Here is a 24,861-nt window from a genome sequence, read left to right on the forward strand (position 1 = left end):
ATAAATCACAATCCTCTTTCCTTGCAGTTTGTATAGGTCTTGCCAGGCAGAGAGGGTGCTCTCCATTATTGCTAAACTAAGATGTCACTGCCTTTTAACCCTGTGGCATTGCTCTATTTAAAGCTTCATGGGCCAGCGTAACATGAACAGGCAGGCTTAGCACAGATTTGCCTTCTGTGGAGGTGAACACACAGACATTCACATACTTTGTTTTTATAATATAATAAGCATATTAGACAACCAGATGTTGAGTAATTGCAAAAATACCACAATGGCTGCACTGCTCATGCCATTTTCCTACTATTAAAACTGCTAGTGAAAATGTGAAAACAGGAGTTAAATGTTATGCCTGCACATTGTTTTAAAGATAGAATATACAGCATGATGCTAAATCTGGGTTAACTGTTGCTTAAATCTGTTTCGGTACTGCAGATATAATTAAAACACATCACAGTGACTTGCATCTAATCTTTTCTTTCCTCATAACAATTTTTAACATCTGAAGTTTGACAAAAAAACAAACAATAGGGTGGGAAGTAACTATTCTCACTACCAACAGTCCAAACCCCAAAGATATTCAATTTACAATGAAATAAAACAAACAAAAAAATAAATGAATAATCAAATACCAAATCCTCACATTTGAGAGGCCCAAATCAAGGATTGTTTTGCAACTTTTGCTTGACAAATCACTTAAATGATTATTCAGTTGTCAAAATTGTCACTTATTCCGACTGATTAATCAACAAATCCGTTCAGGTCTAAAATGCAATATGTTTTTAAAAAGTACACTCATGTTATTCAGCCCTTTACAGTGAGCTACTAACCTTAGCTACATGCTAAGCTACAGAACACTGGTCTCTATCCTGAGTCATGATCTGGGTATGTGGAACAGTGACTGGAGAGTGTAAAACTACTGTGTTTTTGTAAATAAATGCATGAATCAAACTCAACAAATTCATAAAATATTAGAATGGGTTTTTACAGACAAAAAAATTACCAGTGCATAATTGTGCAAATGAAGCAATTAAACATGTAAAAAGTGCTAATCCAGTAGCATTACACACTTTCCAAAGCAGATCAATTGTGTAAAATCCACAATAAAATCTAAATGTATTAAACAATATAATAACCAGTCAAACAATGTGGGCCAGTTGTGACCTCAGAGGACCACAGGAACTCACCTCTACATGTTGACAAGTCTGGATCAGTTTCCCCATAAGCGACTCCAGCTCATTGTTCCTCTTGATCAAATTACTCAGGTTGGAGTCCAGGGCTTGCTGTAGCAAACACAACAAAGACAAAACAAAATGAACAAATGAAAAGAATAAATGTCTGGGACATAAAGGCAAAGAAACAGAAATGCAGGGCAGAGCTGTAAATCAAAGTCAAATTAAAAAAAAAAAAAATACAACAAAAAGTCCCCCTTAGGTTTGTCTGTTTACAGGAGCCAAAGACTTTTTAAGACAACCTCAGGTGCTGCATCAGAAAACAAAAAAGTTGTAAAGCAAGTGGAAAACAATTGCATTTTAGAAAATGCAAGACAAAGTGAGCAAAAATTCCTTGGTGCCGATTCACCAAAGAACAACAAAGAGTAGCAAATTTTCCCTTCATCTGCACAAATATCCCCAAGAATTACACGGTCTTCTCTCTTTTTTATTGTCCACGTACCTCTGAGCGCGGGTGATACCCCTCATCCCTGTACTGCCTCCTCATCCTGCCCTGTCTGAGCCTCCGACAGAGGAGCCTACACTAGGAGAGGATGTTACTGGAACAGCCACTCCACTGAGCACCAAGCCATGCGCAAACCCGGCCAAGCGGCAAATTAGGCATCAAAAGCTTTCCCTATGAGAGGACGCAGCAGCGCTCTTGGCTAACGAACCGGCAAACAGGTGACAGCACGTCAGCGCTGTCCCTTAACGCTCCTCCCTGTTTTTTATCTTATTCCCTCCCCCTTTTCCATTTTTTCCCGTTTGCTGTTTTTTATCCGCTCGGGCACAAGCTGTCTCTTTTCCCACTAAGACCGTCATGTTATTGCCAAACCGAGCGTGCTTAAGCCGCTCTGATGCCACGTCTCCACTGTCCCGTTCAAAACTGTTTTCCAGATGACTTTAGGCTGAGACGTGGTGAATTTTGCGATTACCTGCAGGTCTCAAAAATGGTTGCGTAGGTGCATTGGAGCAGCAAGGCCGGGACAGCAAAATGTCAAAATATAGCTTCACTGGGACACAGGTATCTGAATACATTTTGCATTTGGATAAATCCTTTTTTGCTTCTTTTTAAAATGCAAATTCAAACTGTTGGGCTTTAAATTAAGAAATCCAACTAGCTAGATATGCTACATTATTATCTAAATGCGCTTAACCTTTAACCACTTTTGAGCGGCAGTGTAAACAAAGCCAGGTTCTGATGCTGTGTTGAGGATTAAAAAGGAGTTACCCCAGAGGGAATATTGAATAAGCAACAACAGTAAACACAGATAGAGATGGTGGGATTTGTGTGTTTGTGTGTGCACTGTAGTGACACTACAGTGCACACACTGTAGGGTGGGGTGGGGGCTAAATGGATGGCCTTAATACGCCGATGACACACAAAAGCAAAAGCAGTATAAAGGTCTACTCAGTGAGAGGAATGTGATGCTGTCGGCATATTATCGTCCATAGAGATAAAAATAAACTAAACCTCTTAAGGAGGACAAGAATCCCAACAGCATCTGCATCACGTGCAGGTCATGTATGGTGCAAAATGTGTACATATATGGGTAATTATGTCTCCATACCAACTTTACATCTCTGCATGCAAAGGTACAATCTTCAGTACATGAAATACACTGTGACATATACACAAGGGAACAACATACAGCATGAAACAACATTTAAAAAATGAAGCCTGTTGTCAATTTCCATGCCTCTGTGTGTGGTTGTGAATCTATCCTTTGAAATGTGTGTGTGTGTGTGTGTGTGTGTGTGTGTGTGTGTGTTTTAGGGTAAGATTTGGACATGAAGGGGTTAACCCACATCTACTGCCCTGCTGTCAGGTTGATCACCTGTCAATCCTGCTTGTTTATCCACCCTATCTCTCGCTCCCTCTCTCTGTCTGCCTCGCTTTTCTGTTGTCAGTCTGGGCCGGATTTTCCGCAAAAAAAAACTGCCTGTGGAAAGTTAATCTCTGCTTCGAACCAACTGAGCTTAGCCATGTTGATTTGATGAGTTTTTCGATATACAGTAAGCCAATGGGTTCAGATTATGATGGTTTTGAGCTGCATGGATGCAAAATCAATTTAACAGGAAACTATGTAACCTAAAATATGTTTTCACTTGCAAGTTGAAGCTCTTTGTTCAGTGTTAGTATTGTAATTTACCCTTGAGATGGTGGCGTTTCTTGTTGGTGTTTATAAACTTGTTTTATCTTGGTCCAGAGAGAACTCTGGCTTCCCTGAGGAAATAATTTCCCCAATAAATAACAGGGTAATAGGATGAAGTTTGGTCTCCACAGTAAGTGTGTACAGTTTCGAATATGTTCCACCTGAACCCAACTTTACTGTCATTACATTTTGCCATTCCAAGATAGTGCAACCTCATGCAAGTAAGTAACAAGTAATAATAAGTAAGTTATGTTCAACGTGAACACTGTTGTATACATAAACATAATGTACAAGCAGACATGGTCATAGTTATTTTGACCCTTGATGTTCAGACTTGTTGATGTCTGTACTGAAAGCCTCCATTAAGGCAGAGTGGTGAACTGTTTGTATCCTGGTTGGGAGGGTCTCTGCTAATGTTGGCAGGTGTCATGAATGGAAGATAAGTGGGCACTGATGCCATGCTGTGCTACATGATATCCACAGTGCAGAGCTAATAGCAAGTCTGTTTTAAACTAAGAGCAGCTTCTGCATATGTTTCTAATATATGATGGACTGTTATATCTATCTATCTATCTAGGTAAAATTACTCTCTGTTTCGCGCTTATCAAACCAATATTACAACATGTATTATACAGAACACGCAATAAATATCAATGATACAGGAACAAAAACAACAAAGCAGAACCAATAAAAACAGTCATAAAATAAGTTAATAAGTTGTACAGCGTATAAAAAATGAAGTCGTAAACCTAAACACAGGAACAGCCAGCATGCTCTTATCTGAAAAACTGTTAAGGGGACAGCCATTTTAAAGTGGAATCTGGAGCCAGACTATAAACAGCCTTTAGAAGTAATCGATAAAACCTTAAAATCTGTTGTAAATTCAATGGATGGAAACTTGTAGTGGAGCTGAAAGTGGAATAATATAATCTCTTTTCCTGCGTTTAGTTTGAAGTCTGACAGCTGCCTTCTGCAAAAGTGTCAAAAATGAAAAAAGCCAATTTTTTTCATAGATGGGGTATCCCACATGCCCCACCTTTTCAAAAAATCTAAATAATGACAAGGTGTTCAGTCTGTAATCCACAGTGACTTACATGGCTGCTTGGCAATTGAGATGAGCAGTGTAGTCAGATCACTTGAAATGTAAATACACTTCTAAAAATAAGATTTATTTTTCTAAGTGTGGTCAGCTGAGGTTTTTTTTCTCAAAGGAAAGCTGGTTCCTTACACAGCATCTGCTCTTAATCAGTGGGAAGCTGCAGCACACTCAGATCCTCCACAGCTTCTTCTTATATCACCCAACAAGAATCCGCTCTTTGAAAGCGCACTTTGCAAACGTTTCCTAAGTAAACGTCTTCCTCTCGGCTTAAGTAAAAGTTGTATGGCTCCATCTTCCACACTGTATCACTATGATTTATTTTTTTTCCTTCTTGATATTTTCCAGCATTGGACTAAATCACACCCAAGAAGTGATGATAAGAAGGTATGCAAAGGGATCACACACACACTCACACACTTAACCATAGATGGAGACAGGTAGGCAGCTGAACTTCAGAGGAGCTACATCTTTTTAAGATTTGCTGTGACACTGAGCAGGATTGTGCTCTGAGGAATCCTCACTGCACTGACAGAATTTCACTCCATTCTTTTCCTTGTTGCTCATATGTATATGAGTCTGTGAGTCAGAGATCAGAGAAACCTTAGTCACACAGATGAAGATGAAGAAGAAATTTGAGGCAAGTACAGAGGACAAAGGTGGGCATTTAAACAGCAAGATAGAAATTAAAGCAGCAGTTGTGAGACAGGGACTGAGAGGATTCATCATTGCTGTGACTTATAGTGTCTTTACACACATCTACACTGTACTTTATTTACTGTATGTCTTAGTGCTAAATCATCGTATTGGGTGTTCTGTATTTGATGGAGGGCACTGGTGTCTTTGCTCGACACCCACTTTACTACTAGTAAGCCCCTCTGTAAATTGAAAACCGTGTTTGTATGTGTGTGTTAGTATCAGTCCGGGAGACAATCAGATGACTTCTGCAGAGAAAAAGCAGCACTGATTCAAAAGCAAAACACTGCAGAGAATAAAAGAAAAGACAGCAAGGGAAGGAACATTGTACTGGGGGAAATTGGGAAAGGATGGAGTGTGTGTGATCGTGTTTGACTGAGAGACAAGAAGGCCCCAAGCAAAGGGAACATTCAGTACAAAATGTGAAAAAAAAGTTGATGGCACAATGCACTGTAAATCTTCAGATAATGGCTTTCATTTACTTCAGCTGAACAGAGAACCAGGTCTTTTTTGAGACAGGCTTCTGTTACAGACAGGAGGATGAAACTGGCAGGTCTTTTAGGAGGCCTACAGGAGGTGGTTTAGCCTCAGAGAAACTGTAACTGATGGTGTGATGTAGTGGTAGTAGTAGTGGTGCTCCACCTCAATGTGTGCAGGAGACTTAATGGTATATATAACAACACAACTTGTAATGCTAAGTCTTTCTCTAAGCTTTATCTAAAAGCAAACTTCTAAGTCTTTGTATTGTTACTTAAGTTAGCATGCTAAACAGCCAGCACCAGCCCACCCTGTCTCATAATACCACTCTGTACCTCCAGAGGCACTGAGTCACTCTAGTGGCCAGTCTGCCCTCAGTCCAACGTGAGAGGATGAAGACGTAGTAACTGAAAGGAGTGATGCACTCATCCTCTCTCGACCACATTCCTCTTGTCTTTCCTTGAGCTCAGCTTATTGATGCTGCTGCTGTAGCTGCTCTCACTCTCCCTCATGCTCCCTGACTTCTCGTGGCTCATCTTCTCCTGCCACCCACTACATCTTCCCTCTCTATCTCTGACCGGGCAGACTGGGTGTGAAATTATCATCAGTGTAACAATAACCGAAGAAAACAGTGTACCAATCAGATTGCAAGGTAAAGCTATGAGGAAAACATTATTCCCCGATCCATGAAGGTTTTGGAAACAACAACTGCCCTATGATGAGGTTAGATTTATTCAGGCTAATGTTAGCTCAACGTGATGGTGAGGATAGAAACTTGTTTGTGATTGGCCATCTGCTGGCCCAACTGAATGGCCAGTCATCAGGGGGAAAGGGACAGGGTGCAAATCCTTGTTTCTTACATGTGTAGTCACCCCAACTTTCTGGTAATATGCTGCCCCCTATTTGTTTGGAGAAATCTTACACATTAATGCCATGTCTGGGTGAAAGTCTCAAGTGATTACACCCATTAGAACTGATGGATATGATGTCACAGTGCACTGACACACCCTAAAGTACACTTTTACATCAATTCTGGAGGTCATAAAAGCTGACATTGCACTTTAATGATTCACTTTAAGAGTACTTTGATGAAGCCAAGGTTGAAATGTTTAATAACAATATTAAGGGAGGAAGTCAGGGAATAAGTGTATTCACAGTATAAAAGATGAATGAGACAGCTGGAGGACATAAAGGTAAATATTGTGTTTATCAGAGAGGCTGTGAATTAAATGTAATGTTTTGTGTCTGCTCATGTTTTATTGTGCATGTTGGCACTTGAAAACCTAAAGTATGTTGTCTCAACACTGAAGGACAGCTGATTAAAGCAAATGGATTACTGCATAAACACAACAAACCTGTGATTTGAAACCAGAGCTGGCACAGAAAGAACCACACACACACACACAGAACAGCAGCACCCATCTTTTATCCTCAAGGTTCTTTCTCCTCAGACCCAGAGCCAAGGACTTTAAAAGCTATTTCCAGCTGCCTTCTTCGTCAATTTCCTGTGACAGGGGTAATTTTATCTCTGAAAAAGGATGGGTGTTCCCACAATAACCTCCACAGCTCTTATCATACACACCACCACTGAAAAAGGAAAGTATTCCAATCATCTGATATTCTTATTTTTTTCCTGTGCTGAGTGGAGATATCTCAAAATCCAGCAGATCAGAGCAAAAAGTGATATGCATGAAATGGTATGGAAAATATGACAGTTTCAACTTGTCAGACTCCAAAGTGAAAGAAAAACATCATCTCTGAGTGAAAGCGGGAAAAGGGACTGCCTGTAACATCTTAAGTATTTCAAGTTTAACCACTGGGCTACCTGCCACTGAGGCATCAGTGCCTTTGCTGTGCTTCCTCTTTTAAGTTTGTTTTCTGTCCTTATGAATTAGAAATCGAATGTGTTGTTCTACATAAATATTACATGACTGTTGGGCTGTTTCCTGTGGTATTAGCTGAGATCAAGACCTCAATTTATCTCCTTGGTCACAATGTTTTGCCTCTCAAAAGCTTCAACTCAATACAGAATCGCTCACAAAAAAAATCATATACAATTAATCAAGCTGAAGAATTACTTGAATTAAAACTGACCCATTTGTCTTGGTCTAAAGGTTATAAAAGTTTACATTAATTATTAACATTACTTGTGCTATATAATCATAATTGAAGATGACTGTTGTCAAGATTTGTTTGCATACGCAGTGTGTGGGTTCACTGCATGCTTCTGTTTAATGCCTGCCACAAAATGCTGCCACACACATATTTAAAGAAAATTTGTTTACTGGAATAAATTAAAGTTAAGTGAACTGACATGTACAGAACTCTGCTTTCTACTTGGAAACAGAATTTAGCCCGAGGCTGAGATACATTTGAAGCTTTGCTGTAATTGAAGATGCAGCAAAACAAGTCAGTCTTTTGAAAAAAAGTAGTAATGTTGTTAGGTATAATGTGCCTTTAACAAAATTGTAGATGTATAATGTATCTTTCAAAATAAACCTTTAGTCCTGAACTTGAGATCATTTTTGTAAAATCCACAGCTTATTTGTGGCTTTAACCAGATAAATACAATCATTTATTTTGATAATTGATTAACTATTTTTAAGGTAAGAATGCCATATAATCTTTGGTTCCAGTATCTGACTTGTGAGGATTTGCTGCTTTTCTTAGTCTTATGAGAAAATAAATATAATATCTTTAGTCTTGAAGTGTTGGTCAGACAAAAAAAGCTATCTGATAGAATCATCTCGAGCATTTTTCACTATTTTCTTACATTTTATGGACCAATTGATTATTCAATTAATCCACAAGAAAAGTGATTCTTACAAATTTTATGTGTCATTTATGTTTTATTCACAACTCAGACTCAGAATCATTTGCAGTCTCGGTTTGCAAATATCAGAGAAAATGTAAGTTCATGGATTTAGTGAGGAGTGTAAAAAAGTGCCAGTGATGACATCATTAATGCATCATGGTGCCCTAGTTTCCATCTAAGAGAAAAAAAAGCATCATACTTTGTTAATAATGACATACTGTGCAAAATCTGTCAAGTAACACAAAGTCTGTATTATAGGTTTAATATTAAAAGGTGCCATATTGTTCCCTTCCCCTTTAATGCTGTGCCTTGAGTCTGTGGAGGTCATCAGGGCTAACGGGGTGTAAACTCGTGGTTTGTATCAAACTCACGTCATGTGCCAGCTGGCTGGTTAGAGGGTTTTGAGGGCTAAACAGGTGGTCAAATCCCCTCCAACTTTTGGCAGAAAAGCCACATTTGTTTTCTGTGTGGGAGACAGGAGGTCCTGCCTGTGTTTTTTCAGATTAGTGTGGGGCTACAGGGCAGATGGGGGGGTCTCTTGTGTATGTGTGTGCAGACATGCAAGCCTCATGTGCGTGGCTGTGTCTCCGTGAGTGTGTGTGTGTGAGGGGAACAGAGTACAAAAGTCAACGAAGCAGTCATACATGCTTTGTTTACCCATCTGTTCTAAATGTCCTCACAAAATATTGTGACTTGTGTCAAATGGCAGCACATGATTTATTTATTTTGCGGATTACATATAAAGCAGAGTGGTGTACCAATAATTTCACACTGATAAATCCATCAAGGCCTGTGATACAATACATTTTTTGTCACTGTCTCTCTGAAAAACTCATGTTTTCTGACTTTGACATTGTTAGTCAGAGCCTTAGAGCGTGCATATTTATAACCATTACAGAAATCATTCCTTTTGCTGTTATAGTCAGTCAAGGTTAAAATAAACCAAAGTTGACTGTTGGAAGGAAAGGAAATATAATATTTAGCTGTCTCTGAGGCTTGTAAGTGCAACAGTAAATCATCTTTTTCAATATTGCTGAATGATAAACATATTCTTTTGGACATTCTCCGAAAAGCTGTTAACTCCTGGCTTCTTTATGTCTAAGTCCTGCTCTATGTTCAGCAGCTCAGCCTATAAGGCAGGAAGCACCAGAGATGAGCAGTGCTTGCATAAAGTCCTCAGGCAATTCATTTAAATTCAAACGTATGGAGTTACACAAAATGTAAATGACATGCTACTTGCACCTGTACTTCACATATGAATCCTCTCATGCAACCGTTAAGTATTTCTTCTGGGGTGGGAATACACATGTATTTCGTGTGGGATTCCCAGTGTGACATGTCACGCTTGTTATAATGCAGTTGGACTTGATGACTTACAGTTGTTCATTTTCTTTGCAACCCAGGTAACACAGGTAACACAGGTAACATTTGGCAGTCTGTGAGCATGTTAGACTGAGGAGAAGTCTGCCATTGCTTTGTTTCTTTTTTCTTTTTTGTGTTACATCACATAATTAGCCTATATGATATCTGCTGGGTGCACTGACCTGTGCTGTGCTACGCTATCTCTCTGGATGAATGGAGGGAGAGAGCGGGGGGCATAATAATTAGAAACAGAGGCATGATAATTCAATGATGCACTGACCTGTAGCTTTACTGCTTATTATTCTCCTCTGCTCAGATTTGCTGAAACACGCAAGATGAAACGGTGTAAACACATGCAGCAAATCTGATGGCAAAGGACGTCAAGCACATTATCTGAGGCAGAATGGCTTGAACAATAAATAGTGCCAACCAGCAGAGGGCCCATAATAAAAGATGAGATGGTGCATTAGCGGCTACATGCAGATTTAAGATGACCCCAGGGAAATAAGCGGGATGTGTTTTTTTTTTGTTTTGTTTTTTGTTTTTTGTTTTTTGTTTTTTATTTCTTGAGAAAGAAAGAGAACAGTGAAAATACATGGTTATAGTCACTCATTTTGGTTTGGTTAAATGTTAAAAAAGCATTTTACTACTCAGTATTACACTATTGCAGTAACAACAGTACCAGCACCTTTTCTTCTCTTGAAATCTGTTTGTGTGATTCAGTTTCTTCCATTATATCACTGAAGTCATGCCCCTCTCTGCGGACAAATTACAAACTACTTCACACTTGAACATGTGTTTCAAACCTCTGTTAAAGGGAAAAACCTGTTTCTCATAGGAGTCACACGATGACATTTCATTTAGCAAGGCAAAACCACTCTCCGAGTGAGCATGCAGTACGGTTATTGCTGGAAATGTTCCCAGGGTAAATGACGCTTTGGAAAAGTTAGATGTATTTCTTCACTTATTGTTCTGTGAGAAAATCTGTGTAACTAATGTGTGAGATAATCAGTTTGGTTAAAAAATGTTTTTGTTGGATGGATTAATCAACAGGCAAGATTTTGTTCTGACCCAAAAGGTCAAGTCGTACCTATTTTGTGTAACCAACTGAACTCCAAAACCTGAATTCAATTTACAGTGATACAGTGTGAAACGGAGAAAGTCTTTTTTTTTTTTTTTTTTTTGCCAATCAAAAGCGCTGCACACCATTTTTCTGTCTGTCTGTCATTCAAAACTTTGGAAACTCCACCACTTTTATACATTAAGGTCAATTTACTTGTCACGGGCAGCTTTGAAAACAGTTGTATGTCAGGTTTGAGAAAATAACTCTGATGATGTCATCAATGTCATCTCAGCTTGGACATGGAGATCATAATAAGTCTGCGTAACAAACTGGAGGTATCCGTCTCACAAGTTCATCCAACTTTATCAAAGGACAAAGCTAAATCAGTGGAGTAGCCCTTTAAGAAGAGTTTTATATTATTAGAGGACAGACTAGGAGATTATTAGCAGCATCTGGTGGACATTTTCCTCCTTGTGTGTGCTCTGGTGTAACACACACATATATACTGCCTCTATGGCCATTACCAGCGTACTCTAATAGCCATGCTCAATTAAGCACACCTACACCCAGCAGGCAATTGTCGCTTGTTAACCTGCAACCTCATTGAAGACACCATGCCTCGTCACTAATGACACTCCCCATATTCAGTGTGTGTGCCTGAATCTGAATACCCTCCTGGCACACTGGCATGGTGCAGTGATTATGCTAATTGCTTAATTATTCAGGAGAGATAATAAGTCAGTGTGAGGTGATAACATCTCATTTGATAATCGAGTTAGATACCTGGGTAAGGATAATAGGAAATTTCATACTGCAGAGCAGAATAAAATTAAAGTTTAAAATTCATTATGAGTTAGATAAGGAATGGGACTAATCTACAACCTTATCTGTCATTAAAATGAATCTGTTAAAATGGCATCGGGTTTTAATGAGAGCACCATGAAAAGAAACTGGGCATATTTGCAAAATTTATGTGAAATCACCCAACCAAAAACAAACAGTAGATCAGCTTGTGTGCTTACCCTGAGTTTTTCATAGCGGTCACTCAGTGCTGCCACCTGGTGGTCCCTGTGCCTTCCAACCAGTTTGCACAGCGAGCAGATCAGCTGATCATCAGTGACACAGTACATGTTCACCTTCTCCTCCTCATGCTCCAGACACTGGAGCCCTCTAAGGTGGGAGTCTGGCATGGGCTCAATGAGCCGGTGGCCGGTGAACGGCTTCTTGTTAGGGTGTGTCGCTCTAAGGCATTCCTCGCAGTAAGACACCTCGCATGTCACGCATGTCTTGACAGCATCCTGTGGGGGGTCCTGCTCACAGAACTGGCACTGGACCGGTTCAGGAGGTGTGCCTGGGCTAGACATGGCGGCGCTAACAGGGACCAGCGCCAACCGGTTGCTCCCTTCCTCGCTGGGAGAGTTGGGCCCACTGTGGGGCGCAGGCAGTGGCAGTGGTAGAGGGAGCCCAGCTGAAGATGAGGCTCGCTGAACTCTATCGATAATGTTCTGCAAGGTCACGTTTCTCTTAAGTCCTTCTAATCCACGCTCTGGACTCAGAGAAATGACATATCTACAGGTTGGGCACTGAAAGGCGCTGATGCTCTGAATAGATTCGTTGGTGGTGCAGTGGGAGACAAGGATGCGGTGGGCGCAGCCGAAGCACAGGCTGTGGGCACAGGGGAGCAGAAGTGGGTCTTCAAAGAGCTCCAGGCAGATTGGGCAGGTCAGCTCTGACTCCAGAGTGTCCATCCTGCTCAGAAAAGGCCAGGCGGGACCAGGCGCAGTGTCAGCGAAATCCAGAAGAGCCGCTCAGCTGTCTGTTGGCCAGAGACAGAGAGATAGATGGAGGAAAGCAGAGAAAGGGAGACAGAAAAGGGGAAAAGAAAGCACAGGGATTTGTGATTAAATGGTGTGAAACGGCTTACTCCTCACTGCTTTCTTGGGAGGGCTTATATCTCAGTGGAGCAGACCACTGAGTGGACTTAAAGAATGCCAGTGTTAAGTGCTGGATTTTTTCGGTGTGTGTCGAAACAGAGAATGGAGGAAAACTGATATCTTTATAGAGTACACAAACAGAAGCAGTTCAGTATGCTTCATCAGCAGACATTTAGATCTGACAATGGTCTGGCTGTGAAACTTCCACTTGTGTCCACAGATGCATGTGGAATTTAAATTCTCCTCAGACAAAGCTGCTGATAGAAGAGAATATTAAATAATAAAGGGAGGGTGTGACTTTGCTGCAGCAGACAGGAGATGCAGACCCTCTTCTTATTGGCCTTGTCAGAATAACAGTCGAACCAGGATGACAATTCGATAACTGGTGACATGATGGAATAATTATGTGTAGAACAGAAAGAAACACACCAGAAAAGAACCACCCACAACTCACTCACAATGAACAGTGCCAAACTTGATATGAAGATTCAAGAGAGTCATAGTGTGTTTGGTTTATTGTCTATAGAAAAACCAAACACACACCCAGTTACACACACACCATCACTACTCTCTGTGTCTATTCGTTCGGCAATTAGTGCATCAACAGAGGAAGGTAATACATTTCATTTTCCAACTGATGCTGACTCATGATGTATAAAATCACTGGAGGTCCATGCCTACAGTTGTATAACAAATTCCATTTAAGTAACTCTGCACTAACACTCTCTGTAATGGATTTGCAGTGTCACTGAAAATGAATGAAAATAAAACCAGTGGTAGTGAGGAACTTATTTTGGGGGTTTGAGTAGAATCTTTTTAATGACAGTTTTTAACACTCGGCATAATGTAACAATGTGGGTGTGGTTTTGATGGCTGGTGCAGCAGTGGCAGCTGCAGCCACAGCTGTAGTCAGGTGGTAATTAGTGCACACGTCCCCCTGCGCAGTAACTGATTTACATCCAACCCTGAATGCTGTCTGTGTCTCTAGGTTAAAAGAGGACAGTCACCTGTGTCTATTATCATGTTTGAATACTTTGTGTGTGCAGTAGAAACACATCTAAGCGCTTTTGAGAAAAGTGTCTCTACACTTTGACACAGGTGACTTCAGTCTACCTGTAACCTGTAAGATGAAACAGTTTCCAGGTGAACACAGCCATGGATGTTAACTGGAAGCTGAAGGGGAGTTTTTTGTTAATATTTCTGGATAATATTCATTTTAAGATTTCGACTGATAAGCATATTAGTAAGGTATTAGTAATGGTGTGCAAAACCTGACTGATAAAACACATTGGAAATAAAGTAAAAAGTTAAAATTGAGCCTCTAACTTAAAGTTAAAAATTGAATGCTGCGTGCAAGTTGTGTTTTATTTTGCTCCTTCTTCATTTATGAATTTAGCCAACGGGCTGTAAATAAAGCAACTGTCAGTTTGTGGCAGCTAATGAGGATTTTGTAACTGCTGAAAAAACCTTGAAGATTAGATGAAACCTAAACAAACCCCATAGAGAAATGGAATCATTGCATAAGCAAATGTATTTAAGACCGGCACAAATGGAATCTACTGAAGATAATACAACACAGAATAAGAATGAAATATCACAGTTTTTTTCAGTGAATGTATTGAAGGGAAAGCAACAAAGAAAATGAAGACTATCTGATGCAGGAGAGACGTCCACTCTTCTTCCCACAGTGTGGTATTTTCAGCAGATGTCACTGTTTACTGAGCTTGAGGCTTGTGTGCGTCTGAGTGGACTAGAATATCCCTCCTATTCATTCTCTAACCATCTTAACGCATGGTTTCCTTTCATCCTCTGAAAGAAAAAAAAAACAAAAAACAAGTGCTACAGATAAACTATCCTCACTTGAGCTCTCTGCAGTCCAAGCACTTTAGTTGTCCGTAATTTTTGAGGCCTGCTAACATTCATTAGCAGTGCAGCGGATGGGAGAAAAAATACTGCGCACAAAGAACATTTTTTGTGATATGGGTCTACTTTGATCTGTTATTTCCAAATAAGAGAAGGACAGCCTACCATTGAAACTGTGGGAGGACCTACTGTAGAGGACAGATACTGAGTGGGGAAGATGGAGGTGATTCAGCAATCCCACACTTCAAATGAAATTAAATGTGTTTGGAGGGGCTGTAAACACAACAAATCCTTAGAGAGAGACACACACACTCACATTTACACTTCCAAGTCCCTACATGTCCATACACATCGATACACACTCACATTCCCACAGACACTGCAGCACCAGAGAGCCTCCCTCAGGTGTTTATATTTCCAGAGATATTTTGTCGGTGAAGACTGAAGCTTGTTGACAGTCCAGTAAAACTTGGAGAGGTGTTAGGAATGCAGTACATCGTGTTATTTTTGGCCTGTTGGTCAGTTTGCCTTGTATCCCCAGACTAGCATGTCTAGCATGAAGTGGAAGTGGAGAAAAACTAGCAGCTCAGCAGCTAAATAATCAGTTTTGTTGTGAAATGAGGAACTAAAGTTTGTGTAGGAGGGTGAACACTGAAAGTTTTCATTTTCATGTGTGTTATCATTTTACCTCATTTAACCCACAAGCATTTGACAGTATTGCACTAATGGGACTTTTCCACTGGTCAACATTTTGCTAAAGCTGTTTTTAGCAAAACTAAACATTTTTGTTACACAGCCTGCTCAGCCCCAAACAGCACAGCAACACAGTTATCACTTAGCTGGGGAACACAGTGGAGAAATTAGCATCTTTTTTGTTAAAGAAGCTGGTAAATATGCTAATGATACTTTGTGTGTAAAAAGGGATTTGATTGCAAACAGAATCACCAGACGTTAAAGAAGCTGTGGTTCGAAGTTTGATGCTGCGTAATACAGATTATAGTTGTAAAATCAACAATGAAGTTATTATTAATATGTTGGAGGCAATAGCACTTTATGTCACTTCATGGGCAGCCTTGTTTTTGCATTCCTGCACACAGCTGTCCCACCAAGTAACATAAACAGAAGACAGCATTTTACAGACGCAGAGAAAGTAGAGAAAAAAAAGTCCCTGACAAAGCTGGAAAAGTTGGACATTGATGGAGCTCTGACAGGTAACCGCTTTACAGGAGGGAAACCTGGAGGCACTAAAGGATAAAGAAAATAAATCCACTACAATCTGACAAAGACAAACACACACTAACTGAAATCTGTGCTAGACATACATAGTCACACAAACCCAGACAGGCAGGTGAGACAGGGTGAAATGCCTCTCAGCATACCATAGGTGACACTGTTGAACCATGCACAGAGGTGACAGAGCACAGAGCAGAACACAGTGTGTGTCATCTGAGGTAGAGGAGGAGAGAGGAGCATAGAAATGGGGGAAAGGTAGAGGGGAAGAAGGGGGGGGGGGTTGGTGGAGGAAATTGATAAAATCCAGGCAAAGTTGTTTATTTTTCCACCATCACTCTGTGATCCTCATGACTGTCAGAGCTGCCACTGTGTGTGAAAGGCTTATCTCCCGTGCTGACACCACTGAAATGTCAGTACCAATACTTTTCAGTGGGGGGCAATACAAAGCTGAATGAGTAGTGAAAAAGTCCTGCACTGTGCAGCCTCTACATGTGAGCAATAAATGATGTTTCTTACCAATAGTCATATACTGCCACATATGGTTTATATACAGCCTTTATAATATGAAGTCTGTATGAAAAGTTCTAGTATTTCTTCTTCCCTCCTCATTTCCTTTTAAATAGTTGACACTTTGCTCTTTGCAAAGAAGAAAAAATAGATAGAAAAACATGAGAAACTTTCATGGCCACAGTTTCTTTTATTCCACTTTCACTCTCTGCTCAAAATCAAAAACACAAGAGCAAAACTGTGAGGAATGTATTAAACGGTGCATCTGTCTGCTCTAACGTAAGCTGCTTGTAACATTAAAAATGAAAAGAAGACAGAAAATCCGAGCAATGCAAATAAAGTAAACAGTCTCACATTTTTTGTACTTACAATATTCAGACTAAATAGCAGCACACACAGTCATAGAGTGGTGAGGATGCCTCACCTATCTCTACTTGTCTACAGACAACAATATAGGCTAATATAAGAGAGATACTGTATATTTAAGTGTGTGTTGGTGCTCATCCCATCAAAATAAGAATCAGATTGACATTCCTATATCTTCCTGTGTTTCTATTGCTGACAGTTTCCATTTCTGTACCTCAGATGCTACTGTCAAATGCTACATTTCTTATTTCCAGGGTTACAAATGCCATTGCCCCAATGCCCTCAAATTTCTGGTGTTTTTATTTTGAAAGAAAACTTCTATAAGGTCTCTGATCCATAAATGTCAGCGAATAACCTTTTGCAACTGAACATAATTTAGTGTTACGTCAGCATAAAATCCAACCTCAGTTTAATATTTTAAAGGATGCTCACTGGCTCCTTGGAAAACAAATAAGCATGTCGATGAGAAACACTAATAAAGCCCATTAAATCCTTCAACTTTTGATCTCTCTTTCTGTTTATATTTGGGCAGACTCCCCCATTTGTCTGCGCCTTACATCTAAATCTTTCATTAACTTTGGGTCCAGGGAGGTTGCTGCTTTCTTTTCCACTCATAGTTTAAGCTGTTAAAATTTTCATAGGAGCTCTTTCTATCCATTTTCTAAAAACCGATTTGACCAGACCACAAAGCGGACAAAAAAAAAAAAAGATATAAGAGCATCTTAGATAGTTTTTGAAATGGGAAAAGAATGTGAATGTTTCCTGGCGTTCAACATAATACATAGAGCTGAACATTATACTGATGTTCTGTTCATAATTGCTAATAATTGTGGTTCTACTCAGTTTCTTGTCCCAATGTTTTAACACAAAAGCTTTTGACTTTGTTCTCTTTAAACCCTCCTTCAGGGAATTTTATTTCACTTCTGTTTTAGCAAAATTAATATTTCAATTACAGCATCGCTCAACAAATTGAACCAAAAAAGTCTTAGTTTCTCTATGGCAATTCTAGCTCACTCCCAGAAAATGACACAAAATCACTCAGAAATAATCACAGTGAGCAGCCGAAAGCTTTTTAACCACCCCCCGAAACAACATTTGGCTGGGTGTAGGGGCGAATTTGGTGAGTTGACGTGAGCGGCTGTGGCAGTCCGCGGAGTAGAAGCGAGAAGTAGGTCATCCCCATTGACCTGGCTCACATAATCACCATACACTGTGTGTGTGTGTGTGTGTGTGTGTGTGTGTGTGTGTGTGTGTGTTACTGTATGATTGTGCTGTTTCAGTTCTTTAACTCACAGGCAGAAAATAGCAAACTGTGAAATGCTGGAAACAGGCGAAAGAAGGCAAAGCATCTGAAGCTGAGCATAAACATGATGACGTCTGACTATCAGCCGTGGCGATGGCACATTTTTGGAACAACAATCAGTGTCTGGTCGAATTTAAATATGAGCCACAACAGATTTAACAAGGGTGATCGTGAGTTCTGTCTTTAGTCATGTTTTGCTAAATAATATTTGTACATTTACCACTAAAATGTACAGCTAATTGAAAGTACAACAACATGTTTAGTGTCACATTTTCAGATCTGTATCATCTACATCACCTACTTTCACAGTAGGTAGAAAGAACCAGTGCTCCATTTTTCAAATTTTTATTAAAAACTAAATAAATTATGGACATTTTTGTTAATTATGCAACAAGATTTCTAATTTGTTCTTGTGTAGTTAAACTCCCCTTTCTGTTTCTCCAACATCTAAACCTTTTGACGCTGTGTTTACCCCGAGTCTGTCGCAGAATTTTTTAAAGAACCCTCAACTGCTTATGAGATTTGCGATTCACAAAAACCGTAATCTGCTTACACAGCAGCAGCGGATAGCGCACTATGACAGATTAACCCTCGACCTCGCAGAATCGTTGAGAACAAGTTGTCTTTTCAGGGTCATGCTTTCCATGCCAAGGTCGTCGTAAATTTCCTCTGCAAATTGTTTTTTTTTTCCTTTCGTTCTTTCTTTCACAAAAAGGGATTTTATTTATCTTTCATACAGTATATACAAGCAGCCATGCAGAAACAGTGCTGATATGCTCCCCTGCCATGTGAAGCAGAGGTAAAATATTATACTACAGCATTACAGCATTTCCTAGTAAAATATTTGTCTTGGCCACTGCTTGTAGGAAGTAAGTGATAAATCTTGCAATGCTTGTTCTGGAAGAAATTCATTCATTTCATCTCGTCCACACCACACTGGCTAGCAGGTGTAGGGTCCAATTAGGACAGAAAAAGAAAAAGTATACTTGATCGTGCCCAGAGCTCAAGCTAAAGAAGTCCAAACTCCACTTTTATGCTAGTGATAAAAGGCTGGGAGCTTTAGATGTCAAATTCAAAAGAGAATAAGATTTCCAAATCTCTCTCATCTCTTCACATCTCTCCTTTTCCTCTTGTCTCCTCTCCTCCACCACCTCCTCAGCTTCCCTACCTCTCCCTGTACAGTATGAATCTGCATTCTCTGGATCATCAACACACACGCATAATGTCATTATCTGATTCCAGACGCCATGTCATGTTGATCTCTAATCCGCTTCCTACCACACCAGCCGTGACCAATCGCAGCCTTTCATGTTCTAAAGCGGTCAGTCACACCTAACAGGATTGGCTGGTTGTAGTCTGGGATGCCGAGGCTATTAGTGATTATGATAAAGGGTGACATTTGTGATTGTGGGTTGTTTGTGTGTGTGTGTGTGTGTGTGTGTGTGTGTGTGTGTGTGTGTGTGTGTGTGTGTGTGTGTGTGTGTGTGTGTGTGTGTGGCGCGGGGGTCCGTCTGGGACCTTGCTTGTGTGACCCAGATTGGGAACAGTGCTGCATGTGAAATTAGATGTGATGTTTTGGGGGCTGGAGATTATAGGGGACAAAAACAAGTCTGGTGTTGTCAAGGACATATTTCATCAGGGTGAATGATCTTCACACCCATAACAGACATGCCCACACACAAATGCACACAGTGGCAAGGATGTTAGGTGAAAATATTTTCTAGGGACTGAACAAAAATTATTGTGGTGATGATGGAGGAGGAGGATGACGAAACTGAAGAAGGGAAAAAACAACCTGGCCCTCCTTGAAGTTTTTAATATTTTCTTCAAACCCTTTTCCCCTCTTCAATGAGAATTAAAAGCAACATCATCCCAAAAACATGTCAAAATAATGTGTTAAATTATTACAACTTCTTTAATTGTCTACCTCAATTTGAACCTTAATATCAAAGTGGAACTTCTAATGTGTGCCCCTTTAGTGAAACCGAATACAGTGACAGAACTGTCATCTGCATTTTTAAGAATCATGGAATAATATAACTATATTGCAAATGAAGGCTGAAATTAAAACTTTTTCTTTTCTTTCTTTCCCAAAAGACTCAGACTACCCTAACTTTATCAACAAGGAATATCACAATCCCCCCCCCCCCTTTTTTTCCAACCTCCTCTACCTCCCTAATAATTTGTGTACAGTCCCTTAATGCTCACTGTAGCTTTAATAATGCACCACACTGTTGGAATTCAGTTGTTGTCAGTTTTTGTATCAGAAAGGGAAAGCTGATGCATGATGCACTTTTAGACTTCACTTTTACCTCACTTCTCTGCCTTTTCCTTCGTGGAATCCCACTCATGGCATCCAATTTAGCACTTAATCTTGTGTGTTCCTTTAATCTTATTGGTGTGGTAAGAAAATAGAAACCTTGGAAATGTCATGGGATGATGGAACATTCACAGATGAACCCATGTGTGCTCTATTTCCTTCAAGGGCTCGACACATTTAGTTAATGCTTCCTTCCATTATCAGTTACTCCATAATGCATTGATGTTGCCTCAAAATATGTGCTTAGGATCCCCTAGTGGAGATGAAAGTGATTAAATAGTGGTTATTCCCCAAAGTGTTGAATTATCATTGCAACTTTGATTGGATAATGAAATGTTTTCAATATGAAGGCAGCCCCAGAGAGCTGATGTTAGCTTGTGTATGCATGTATGAACATAGCACTAGAGTGATAAAACCAAAGCATGCAGCATCTGCATGGCTTATGCAGGGCAGCTGCAGGGGAGTCATGTGACAGAGCCAGATTGTCTCTTTTGAAGTGAACTTTCCTGGGCATTCATGTGTAACTGGAAACATATCCTCCTCATCAAGTGATTTTCTCACTGATATTTGAATCTTTAAAACAAGTGAAATATGCCGCTGCAGCAAGAATATTTAAACGTGTGTCCAGAATTCATGACTTCATGTTACATTTGTAGCAAATTATTGAGACAGTATTATTTTTATTTGAAACAGGTTGGCAGGTGGCAGGTGGAGATTTTTTTTTTACACAGTTAGCTTGGAGTTATGTGTCTGCACCTTCTCAAGAAACCTGCTTCTTTGCACATGTGACCACAGTTTAACCTGAGCATGCCTTAGATGACCCTGCTGACCTACATCACAGAGGACATAGCATATAATAATACGTAACATATGGACATCTTGGGAATGTGTTTACAATTACACATGATTTTGAGCCCTCTGCATATTTTGAGAATGAACGATGACATTACAAGGCAAAGTGAGGCTTTAGGTGATGTGTTTACATTGAATGGGGGGGGGGGCGGTAAAAAAACATGATATTGGATTTGGATTTTCAAGAGCTGTCTCTCATGGCAAGTACTCCAAAATGAGGTGACCTGACTTTTAACATCTGTCGGTCTGCAGCAGATTATCCAAAATCCCTCGATGCATATCAAATGGCCAGGACATATCTTCAGACTCGCAATCTGAGGTGGAAAAATAACTGACACCAGGCAGTGGCTGAGCTGACACCTGTGAAGGTTGTTTATCAGGCAGCACTCTAACTGCTTATTTTGCTTTTGTATGGAAAAACTGTAAAAGATTTCAAAGGGAGTGAGGTTTACTTTAGAGAGCAAAATCTGGTGTTTTACTGTGTTTATGTCTGAAATTCCATTATAAGAAGTGTAGCAAGCTATGATGATATATTTATAGTTCAAATGCTAAAACTTTTGGGTAATACCACACTTAGGATTTGTAAAGTATCCCACTGCAGAGGGTCCTGACAACTGTAAAAAAAAAAAAAAAAAAAAGTTTGAGGAACCACTTATCCTCTCCACAGGACTGCACAAGCTGCCAAGTCTCACTGAACCGATTCTGCTCATTGTCACAATTTCTGAAGTTTCCATGGCAACGTTGCACTCTCATCTTATTCGGTTGGTGATTAAAGAACGCACTGGGGTGAATAAAATGAACTGAACTGGAGTGGAAATAAGGGGAGGATGTGAGCAGGAAAAAGTATTCCAGTCTGTCTTTGTCCTTTATTGAAGGATGTTTAGATAGCAATTAGTAGTTTGGCCCTCAAGCGTCTGAAGTGGGCGACTGCTGACGCTTTGAAGATCAAATTAACCAATTATGGAAAGATAAGACTCTCACGAGTTATACCTCCCCATTTATTATCTACGTCACACACTGCTGAGATAACAGGATGTTTTGGGGGCAATGTAGGTGGCTAATGCTATCAGCAACAGGCAACAAAGTTTTCCTGAAAACATTTTGTGATTAAATACAACAACACTGAAAGTAACTGCTTAAATTTTTAACAAGATCAAGAGAACACCTTTACCTCCTACCAAGTTTTAACTAACTGACAGATGTGTCCCAGGAAGAGACATAGCAACACTGCCATTGCTATATTTGTCAGCACAGTTCCCACAGTCAATCTTCAGGTTGTGGCTGGGAGGAGTGCAGAAGGATCTGAGAGCTAACATGCTTTTCTCAAACTCGCCTCGGCTGACAATACCACTGAAATGTGTCAAGGGAAACAGGAAAAGAAACAGCAACAATACTATTGTTGCTATATTGGTCGGCATCGTGACAACTACAAACCAACCTTCAGACAAAGCGTTTTTGTACTTCCTAGTCTCCATTTGTCAAAGCAAATGGGGGATATGGCAAGCTACAAGCTTATATGCATCAAAAGTATTAAAATGTTAATGCTTTTTTTAGAACAGATCTCTATGTATGATTCTCACCATCACTATAACTCAAATCTGACACTTTTTTACAAACATTTAAAGTCTTTTAAAAAAATTTCACTTCCTAAATGTAGAATTTCAGCATTAAAATCTGGGGAAGCTGCCACAAAAGTCACACATGTTTCTATTTAATTCAAAGTTACAATCATTCCTTTAACTAGCACTATAATCTGCAGTTACAGTAGCCTCCCTTCCTTGAGCTCCCATTGTCTTGTAGATCAAACACTGACCCTGGATTTTCTTGATCCCTGTGACCCATGGCAGGTGAGAAGGATCAGTAGTAGCGCTGAGCCTGTGGCTGCCAGCTGTCACCCACATGCTCCAGCACACAGGCGACACATGCACACTTGCGCACACATGTACAGATACATGCCTCAGCACACAGGAGATTCTGTGAAATTGAATAACCTGACCTCTGGGAGGCTCATAAAAACAGACGATGACAGAGTTGTACCGACGTGAACAGAAGAAAAACATGTAGAGCGTACACTGCCTTGACCTGCATGTGGCTGTATCGTAGTTGAATGTGTTACATTTACAAATACACACCAAAATTTGGGAAAAAATGTCATCTAGCTAGACATGTCCTCTCCCCTGTAGCGCTTAAATTAACACTGTCAAACTTGCTCCCTCCTAAGTGCAAAAAGGACCAAACATTCTGGACCTTTTAAAGCGACTCACCCTCACTCACATACTCAAACGCACTTCCAGCACTCAAGTACACATACATTTTAAGCATCCCTCAAGGCACTGTCTCCTGTCTTTATGTGTCTTGGGCTTGAAGCAACCACCAAAACACACAGTGGCTCTTTGAAATTGGGTCACACAAAACAGACTCTCACACGCAGCATAACCCCACCCACGCATACACTTGCGCACGCACACACACACACACACACACACACACAATTTAATGTGTTTTTTGGTCAATACTCAAAAATGTCAGTGTCAATACCTGTGAACCTGTTAAATATAAGACCCAAAAAAAAGAAGAAAAAAAAGACATGCCATCAAATTCACCACTGACTCTACTCTTGAAGCAATTCTGCATTTCTCAAAGTTGACCGCGCATTTTATGAGACTAGAACATATAATTAAACTTTTTGTAAAGCAGAATTTGCTCAGAGCTCAAAGAATGACACATTTAAACCAATCATGAATAAACAACTCATTCATAATTATATAGACCATATAATAAAAACAGACTCCTTGTTGTAAACATAAAGTTTCTCCTTGACCATCATACAGATGGCTCCACAACTCTCATTGGCTGAGTCCCGAAGCCACTGCTCTATCATTATCATTCCAGTAATGCTGGCACTCAACTCTTCCACTCCTCATTTCCACTGAGAATAGTGTCTGAGCTGAGATAGAGGGTGAAAGCATGCGGGAATCCCCTAGAGACTCTCACAGATGTAAGTAAACTAAGAGGAACACAAAGTGAGACAGACCCATTTTACAATATGCATAAGAAAACAAAACAAGCTCCCCTCTCCTCCTCCTCTTCTCCTCTTACCTTCCACATGATTAAAATCCCATCATCCACAAACAAAGTGAAAAAGAGAGGAAGAGAGAGAGGTGGGGAGAGAGAATGGAGGCTATCTTTGGCTCCCTCTCTCCTCTGTGGGATGCAGCAACAGCAGCAGCAGCGGTAGAAGCAGCAGCGGGCAGCGAAGTTGGGAGTCAGTGAGGATGTGGATACGTCTCTGTGGCTGTGTCATCACCTCTCATGACATGTTTCCTCCCCTGCCTGTGTAAGCCTTTCCATCCTGACCCGGCACACAGAGAGAGAGAGAGAGAGAGAGAGAGAGAGCAGGGACAAACTAGTGCACCGCCCCCCTCTCTATCTCCCCGCCCCTCCTCCTCCTCCTCTTTGTCCATCCCTCCCCCTCTGTTTCCCTGTATTCAAATCTGCCAGTGGGCTGCCCTGCCTCTAAGTAGGCCAATCACTGAACCGGTGGGGGTGGAGTCTGGGCTGTCTGTGTGCAAGTGTGAGTTTGCAGTCAAATCTGTCATACATACATATG

At 40.3% G+C, this 24,861-nt stretch overlaps 1 protein-coding gene across 1 annotated transcript in view; it reads right to left on the reverse strand.

The window, feature by feature from the left end:
* The window catches only part of LOC111222775 (E3 ubiquitin-protein ligase Midline-1-like), a 39,814-nt gene extending 15,294 nt beyond the window's left edge, over window positions 1-24,520 (reverse strand). The window contains exons 1-3 of the mRNA XM_022746618.1: window positions 24,351-24,520; window positions 11,896-12,689; window positions 1,185-1,280 (exon numbers count right to left, since the gene is read on the reverse strand). Coding sequence (XP_022602339.1) covers window positions 1,185-1,280; window positions 11,896-12,621 — 822 coding nt within the window. The 5' untranslated portion in view covers window positions 12,622-12,689; window positions 24,351-24,520. The remainder of the gene's footprint in view (window positions 1-1,184; window positions 1,281-11,895; window positions 12,690-24,350) is intronic.
* Between the last annotated feature and the right edge of the window lie 341 nt (window positions 24,521-24,861).

This window comes from Seriola dumerili, unplaced genomic scaffold (assembly GCF_002260705.1).
Source record: "Seriola dumerili isolate Sdu_G_001 unplaced genomic scaffold, Sdu_1.0 BDQW01000105.1, whole genome shotgun sequence".
NCBI classification, from domain to species: domain Eukaryota; kingdom Metazoa; phylum Chordata; class Actinopteri; order Carangiformes; family Carangidae; genus Seriola; species Seriola dumerili.